The sequence below is a fragment of the Peromyscus maniculatus genome, chromosome 2 (genome assembly GCF_049852395.1).
Source record: "Peromyscus maniculatus bairdii isolate BWxNUB_F1_BW_parent chromosome 2, HU_Pman_BW_mat_3.1, whole genome shotgun sequence".
Lineage (NCBI taxonomy): Eukaryota > Metazoa > Chordata > Mammalia > Rodentia > Cricetidae > Peromyscus > Peromyscus maniculatus.
This window is the reverse complement of record NC_134853.1, coordinates 165,412,537-165,420,925: the sequence shown is the minus strand read 5'-3', so window position 1 is coordinate 165,420,925 and position 8,389 is coordinate 165,412,537. Positions and strand designations below refer to the sequence as shown.

The window sequence follows — 8,389 nt, the reverse complement described above, 5'->3', positions numbered from 1 at the left end:
TTGCCCCAGCTTGGAGATCACAGGTGGGTTTTAATTTGTTCTGGAGCAGACAGGTAAGACAGCCAACGGGTAGGAAACAGACAGGCTGAACCAGAGCATAAAATCCTCCCAAATCTACCTCGTGAGTGCTGGGATTACAGATTATCCCTTGGAGCCACCACATCTGGCTCCAAGGGATATTGTTTGTTTTTTAAAGACAAAAACAAAATTCAGAACTAGGTGGCTAATATTAAGTGTATGTATCACCATAAGCTCTGAGAATAGATAAATTAGTGAGTGGAATATGACTAGGAAAAAAAACCAACCACCACTGTGTGGAGGGAGGGGCACAAATAGTCAAAACAGACAGGACACCTACAGTTTGCTGAGGGAGAGGAGCTGGAACTCAGGAGCCACTGTGACAAAAGGAATGCAGTCAGTGCCTCGAGAGCCATGTCCTCAAGACCAGACCCACAAAGGGGGCACACCACTCAAAGTGCCAGGACCCAGGAGGAGTCCCTAGGTGTCTCTCCTACAACTCTGGGGCAGTCAGTTTCCCAACAGCACCTAGGCCCAAGCTGTTCCTGTAACTCTCTGCAGGCGTATGTCTCCACCAGAGCTCAGGAGACTGAAGCAGGAGGATTCCAAGTTCACTCTGCACTACATAGGAAGACTGCTTCTCAAAACAAAAACAAAAACCCCAAAACCCCAAGACCCCAGACCTGACACCCCAGAAGCAATAGAACAACCTTCCCTGTAGAGGCGCATCACAGTCAACACAACCCAACAGTGCTGAGGGAGAGGAGTTCCCGCCCCAAGAGAAAGCTGCAGATGGAAGACGCTGCAGAGAAAGGCACTGCACAGGCTCGGAGCCAGCCAACCTCCGCCAGCTGAGCACGCCCGAGCAGCTCAGAGTGTGTGCTTTCCCTCAGATCCAAATTTACAACCGAAAAACAAGACAAAACATGTCAACCCCAAATCTATTTGCAGAGAATTATGATAATTTTCAATGACATTGGCTTAAAAAGCTAATGAGTACTTTTCTATTCATACTATATCTTTCTGCTAAAAACTGCATTAACGTCAACGTTTCTATGATTGTCTCAAGTATGAGGAAAAGCCAACGGTGGGATGAGGAGCTTCCAACAGGTCTCAGAAAAGGCAGCAGTGACCCGATGGGTTAACGAGCTGTCTCAAGTTAGAGTTAACACGTCCAGTTAGTCGCCCTGGCTTCTGTAAGCTATCACACGAGTTGTACAAGTGAGGGGTAGGGGGGAAAGATGCAGGTTTGTGTCTCTGTGCTGAAGCAGTCCTTGTGGACGGCACCTCTGTAACTGTCTCCACACGGTACTTCAGAAATCAGCGTTCTCTATGTCAATGGACCTGGGCAGACGTAGGATTCCATTTCGACCTGCTGGGTTGCACCTTCTGTCACCTGCTAAAGGCAGAGTGTGCACAGAGCACGGCTGCTCGAGCCCGCTGCTCGGCCGGGCCTGTCAGCCCACCCAGGAGCTCGTTAGCTCTTGATTTGTCCTGAGCTATCCGCAGTGAAATGATGAACGCTGTGAGCATCTCCATAGAGAGATATTAGATTCCAGAGTTAACACTTCTAAAATCACTGGGGAAGTGAGCAGTCCTCTAGGAGCTGAGGCTAATGTTTCTGCCTGTAATTTCTAACAGCACAAAATTTATTAAACAACTTCCTTTCCATACCCGGAAGACTCCAAAGCATCTTAGGAGAGGAGAGAATAGAACCGAAACAGGGGAAAGATCATTGCATCTCAGACTTTGCTCTTTATATTCACAAACTCCAAAGGAGGAAGATGGGCACTACAAGACCTCGTCTCTAACACCTGACCCTGCCTCTGTGCGCCCTAATCCTGCTCAGAAGCATGACCTAACCTAGATACACATCTGTCTTTCCTAGGGTCTTGTGGCCAGAGAACTGCTTCTCATCGATTTCACTGAGACAAGCACAGGTGGAAAACAACAGAGTGTAGATGGTAAGGATGGACAGATGTGACAACCATGGCTTGACTACTGACAGCCACCTGTAACCACATATTTACACGTGCCAGCCAGACCTGACGGGAGTGGACATCTGTTCTGTCTACGGCCTTGAAGCACCGCCCCTAGAGAGGTAGTAGGTAACTGTCCTACCTACCTATGACCTTGAAGTACCTGCCTCTGGGGAGTGGCTCGGGCTACCCTGAAGACCTGGGAGGCACACATGCCATGCCGCTTTCTTCTCCCGCTCGTGGGCTGGACGGTGTGAACCATCTCAGCAGCAGAACAGCACTGGACTGTGTCTCAGCTTTCCAGGACCCTGCGATGATTCTCCTATTCTGTATTTCATGAGTGTATTTCGCCACTTTATATCCCAATAAATTCCTTTTACCCCTTAGGCAGACTCCTGGGGATTTATCGACACACTGGACGGCAGATCTCACACAGCTGAATTCTACAACTGACTCCAGTCCAGCGGGACAGGCACTCAGGGCCTACCTGATGAGGGACTCCAGTATGGCCGGTGTGGGCCCTTTCTGGAACTCCAGCTCTTTGTAGTGCAGCGCCTTTGCGTAGGCTCGGCACTTGGCAGCCCTCTCCCCCAACAGCACGATGCCATTGTCATCTCTCAGCGGCAGGGGGCCCTGCAGGAAAGCACAGGCATGTGGTAGATGGGGCGCACACAAGAGTGGGCTGCGCGGCGTGCTTTCTCCTCCTGCCGGCTGGCTTCCTATCACCGTCCCCTGGGACAATGGGGATAAAGTCTCACCTTGTCACTGTGTTCCATGAACTCAGCCAAGTTCAAGAGGGTTTGTGTGACTTCAGCAATGTCTTGAGAAGTGAGGGCCAACTCAATGCTTCTGATGAGCTCATCTTGCTGGTCCTCATTCAGTTCAGACCAGCAGGACACAAATGCAGCATTGAAGAGGTCCCTGTAAGCACAGGGAGCAGAGAAGGATGTTAGGAAGTGCTCCTGCTCCTCTGCCTGGTGCCACAAGCTCTGTCAACCTGCTTCTGGCACTGCCGGTGGGTTACAAGGAGCCATGCTACCTGGTGGAACTTGTTGGAAGTTGTCTAAACCTTCCCCAAGCAGCACAGTAACTGCTGGTCACTACTTGCTCTTGCTCTGTGGCAAACAAGGGAGGAAACTTTACACGTGCCCACCGCCTGTGAGTCTTCTTGTTTGTTTGAGCCAGGGTCTCACACCATAGCCCAGACTGCCCTAAACTCAGAGATCCATTGCTTCCCCCACCCAACTGCTGTGACCTCAGGCATTGTCAAGCCTAGCAAATGACAGCGTTCTCTTTTCGGGTAGGCACAGACATGATATACCGGGGGCTACGGGAGAGTGGGGTGGGGAGGAGAACAGGCAATTTCTGACTTGCTTCTCTTCACTGGGATGAACGGAAAGAAAACTTAGACATGAACAGATTTAGGAAGTAACAGTCCTTAAGTGATTCTTGGAATATTTCATGGACAATGTCCAAATTCAGATCAAAAATGGCAAAGGCAGCATCTGTTCCTGCTTTCCAAACATACTGAGGACGTTTCCCTGGGTGATTACGTGGGAGATGACAACAAACTCAATGCGCCAGCAGAAGGCGCACAAGCCTCCCAGACGGTCTCCAACTGAACACAAGCCGCTTTCAAGACTACACCAGCGACAGTACCACAGCATCACATGGGTGGACACCCTCCCAGCCCCCAACAGATAATGTAACCCTGCTCTCCATTTTTCTAGGCAATGTGGCCTGTGGTGAGGAATGGAGCCCCTGCAATGGAGGGTTCAGAACTCGATGCTTCTTCACTTGCTGTTACATGTTTCAATGTTAAATTAGACTAATGTGTGTAATTTTGGAATTTGGTAGGAAAAAAAAAACCCAAAATTTGAAATTCTAATCTGAACACTGAAACAAATCTGGTGTAAATGAAAAAATAAGCTTTCTTTATATATTCAAAGGTGACAACAGATCCACAATGTTTACATCTGGGACTAAGTTAATAAACAGCCTCTGCATGGCAGTGGTGGCGCACACCTTTAATCCCAGCATTCAGGAGGATCTCTGGGTTTGAGGACAGCTTGGTCTATAGAGCGAGATCCAGCTGTTACACAAAGGAACTCAGTCTTGAAAAACCAAAACCAAACCAAACCAAACCCAAAATCCAAACAAACCAGCCTCTCTGGGAATGACACTGTGCTCAGAGATGAGCTGGATAGAAGACTGACATGGAACATCAGCGAGGCATGTGTAATCCACACACAACAGAGAACTTCTAGACTAGGCTTTTCAAACACTAAAAACAAAACAAAACAAAACGAAAAATACCCCAAAACTTGAAATAAATGAGAGGAACAAAATCATGATCAAAGCCATAATCTTGGAGCCCATGACTATTACTAAATATATGCAGTAAACCAGCTCTGCTGATAAAACTGAAATAAAATGCCTTCCTTCTGCTGCCTAGTAATGGAAATGGTTGTCTGTTAATTAAATCACCACTTTAATTCCTCACTCTACACAGTAAATGTCCACTGCAGGGGGGGAAAAAGAGCCTTGAAAATGGAAAGGAAGCCAGGCAGAAAGCCCTGGCACACTGCACCTGGCCATTGGATTGTAGGCCTGGGCCAGGGCCCAGCACGAGCGCAGGGAAGGTGACGAGGAGTCTTTCAGCAGCTCCAGACTCAGCCGTCTCAGCCACTCCAGCCAGTCATCTTTGGAGACCCTTCTGGCGGCACCCCAGGCCTGTGATACCATAGGTGACAAAGAAAACCATCAGCTTTCAGGGCCACTTGCAAAGTGCTATCATCTCTGCCACCATTACTCTACCGTGATTGGTAAATGTATACCTACAGTTCCTCCAGAACATAAGCAAAAGAGAGATGTTTAATTAAAACACATAAAGCAAAGTGGTAGCCTCTGGAACACAGCACAGTGTGGAAAAGGCCCATGTGCCACCTGCTGCTGCTGGACTCGCTCGGTAGAATCAGCGTGAACAGGTCTGTTCCACCCAGAGTGCTTTCATGAAACCTAACAGGCGCCTGCAGTGCAGAAGTGAGCTGGGCATTCTGCACAACTCATCTAACAGAGAAGAGGCTCTCACAGACAGAAGGAAACCGGTCAAGTGTGAGCGAGGCCACAACAGGTGACTAGGAGGCTTTCCTCAAAGCACTGACCTCTCCAGGCAGCAAGTGGGCTCTGCGGAGCTGAGGTGGGGGTCAGTGGTTGAGAAGCTCATGTGTGAGGCTCTACGTTCCATCCCTGTCACCACAAAGAACTCCTGGGGCAGTTAAGGCAGGTTAGTTAGTGGGCCATTAGACTCTGGAGGAGTCCAGTGCAGTGGCCAAAACCACACCCAGGAACTCAAAGGCTTGAAGTCAAGTCTCAGTTATGTAACTTTTGGCTCTCTGATCTTTGGCAACTACTTAATACTCTGTGTCTGTCTCTTTATTTATAAAGTGAACATCTTAAGGATTTACTAATGAGTGTAGTGGCCTTTAACAGTGCTTGTCACACTAGTGCTCATCACACTAGTGCAGTATGTGAGTATTGTTCTCTGAAGCCGGAAACCTACTTGGAATCCTGAGCCAACCACTCACAGCTGTAACACTGAGCCCAGGCTTCTCATCTAACTGTATCCAGACGGCCTAGCTCAGCCGGTGAGCAGAAAGTGGCTGCTATCATCAACACGGACCTGAACTGGCCGACATGTTCTTGAATTCACAGTGCTCCCTACTCTACCCTCCAAGTGCTGGGATTACAGGCATGCACCGCTGCACCTCAAAAATACGAGGGTTTAGACTGGAGAAACGGCTCAGCGGTTAAGAGCACTGGTGTCTCTCTAGAAGAGCCGGGCTCAATTCCCAGCACCCACGGCAGCTCACAACTGTCTGTAACTCCAGTTCCATGGGATCCAACACCCTCACACAGACACACATGCAGGCAAAACACCAATCAATGTACATCAAATAAAAATAAATAAAATCATTAAAAAAAATAGGATTTGATTCCCAGCACCACAGAAAAATAGAAGAAACTTTAAAAAATGTGATAAATACACTAACCCCTAATTGTGATTACATAATACACAGAAGCATATTTTTACTTTCAACAAAATGGATTCAAGAGTCAGCTATGGAGGATTTTGCTTAGTTTTTTAACTTAAATCTTTTCTTGGGAAGACAAACTAGAAATTTCTTCCTGGGTCTAACTGCTGAAGTTTATTTTCTAAGTCCTGGGTAGAGGGGCTGGAGAGATGGAGGGCTCCATGGTTAAGAGCATATACTGCTCTTGTAGAGGACCTGAGTTTGGTTCCCAGCACTTGCACCAGACAGCTCACCACCTCTAACTCTAGCTCCAGGGAATCTGATGCCTTTTCTGGTGTTTATGGATACCCACATGCACTAGCACATACTCACAAGCAGATACACACATAAGAAATAATTTTTTTTTCTTTTTTCTTTTCTTTTTTTTTTCTTTTTTCTTTTTTTTGGTTTTTCGAGACAGGGTTTCTCTGTGTAGCTTTGCGCCTCTCCTGGAACTCACTTGGTAGCCCAGGCTGGCCTCAAACTCACAGAGATCCGCCTGGTTCTGCCTCCTGAGTGCTGGGATTAAAGGCATGTGCCACCATCGCCCAGCTAAGAAATAATTTCTTAAAAACAACCACATCTTGAGTGGAGAGGAAAGCTTGTAGAAATAACCTAGACCATGAGGAGACATTCGCAAGGCACAGCAGAGTTCCAGAGTCGGGGTGGCTGCCTGGAGAGATGCTCTGAACCTATGGAGAACAGAGAGATTCTGGTGCAGATGTACTTCTGATCTCTTTGCCTGTTACCCCTTTCTGAGGTGTTGCCAGGTAGCCCCAATAACCATGTGACAATGCTCTGTGACTCATGATCTTGGTCCTCCCTTGAAGTAGTAATCAGGAGACCCCAGAGGAAAGGTAGCATTCCTCCTAACCCATGGATATTTGACCCTTCCATTTTAAACCAGCAAGTATTTCTTAGCTGTCTGTGGGGGAGTAAAGTCACTAATAAACTTTTACTGTTTAATGCTGGGCATAAATGCAACCCCCCCAGGTCTGTGTTCAAATTTTTATAGGCTTGACCAAAAGAAAAAGAGTCCCTGAAGACTAAAGCCTGCCTGGTTCTTAAACTCTCTCAGTGGCTGAGGGTGAGCTGCTAATAAACAAAGAAAAGCACCAGGCTGAAATTCGACTCAGGGGCCACTTACTGTTTCCAGAGGTTCCGAAGAGCGACGCAAGAAGTGTGGAAACCCAGCAGCCTGGTGTGTTTAAAGCTGGTGAAGTAACTATGGTTACTCTGCTCGGGCTCCCCCGAGAAGCACTGAAACAGCTTGCTTTTAGGAGAATCTACGACAGCACACATGGCGGAAAGCTGGCCAGATCGCAGGCTGTGGTCAGCAGAGACAATTCAGTACTCACTAGCGAAGTTCTAAAAGTTAGATACTCAAAGTGTGGTCTACAGGCAGGAAGTTCCACACATGTACCTGGGAGCTTGTTAGAAATACAGTACCAGGCCTGAGCTCGGACACCCCACATCAGAGTAAACATTTTAATAAGATCCCTGGAAACTGGTAGGCCCGATGAGAGGGGAAAGAGTGAGAAAGCACTGTGTTAAGCAGCTCACATCAGTTTTATGGCTAATTAGGGGCTTGCCAGCTGCTGTGGTTTAAATATGTAATGTCCCCAACAGGTTCCTGTGTTTGAACACCTGGCTCCCCAGCTGGTGGTGCTGTTTGGGAAAGTCACAGAACCTTTAAGTGGAAATGAGTGGCTGGGGGAGGGCCTTGCGGTTTTATAGCCCAGCCCCACTTCCTGCTCCTGCTCTGTTTCCTGAGTGGGGATGCAATGTGACCAGCCTGCTTCCTGCTCCCGCTGCCACAGCCTCCCTGCCATTATTCGTGTCACTCTGCAACTATAGACCAAAACACACCGGTCTCTTTAGGCTGCTTTTGCTGGAGACTTTTTTTTTTTTTTTTTTTTTTTTTTTTTTTTTTTGGTTTTTTCGAGACAGGGTTTCTCTGTGTAGCTTTGCGCCTTTCCTGGAGCTCACTTGGTAGCCCAGGCTGGCCTCGAACTCACAAAGATCCGCCTGCCTCTGCCTCCCGAGTGCTGGGATTAAAGGCGTGCGCCACCACGCCCGGCCTTGCTGGAGACTTTTATCACAGCAGCAGGAAGGGAAACTGAGATGCCAGCTTTGCTCTCATGAGAATGTTGTTTGCAACAAAAGGCCCTAGTTCTAAGGAAACACAAAAGATACTTAATTTTCTACATTTAAAAAACTTGCCGGGCGGCGGCGGCGGCAGCGGCGGCGGCGGCAGCAGCAGCAGCAGCAGCGCACGCCTTTAATCCCAGCACTCGGGAGGCAGAGCCAGGCGGATCT

At 48.1% G+C, this 8,389-nt stretch overlaps 1 protein-coding gene across 1 annotated transcript in view; it reads right to left on the bottom strand.

Moving 5' to 3' along the window:
- Window positions 1-8,389, bottom strand: part of Mtor (mechanistic target of rapamycin kinase) — a 113,891-nt gene that overhangs the window by 62,275 nt on the left and 43,227 nt on the right. Inside the window, exons 26-28 of the mRNA XM_006975240.3 lie at window positions 4,588-4,730; window positions 2,756-2,918; window positions 2,485-2,630 (exon numbers count right to left, since the gene is read on the bottom strand). Of these exons, the coding sequence (XP_006975302.1) occupies window positions 2,485-2,630; window positions 2,756-2,918; window positions 4,588-4,730 (452 nt within the window). The remainder of the gene's footprint in view (window positions 1-2,484; window positions 2,631-2,755; window positions 2,919-4,587; window positions 4,731-8,389) is intronic.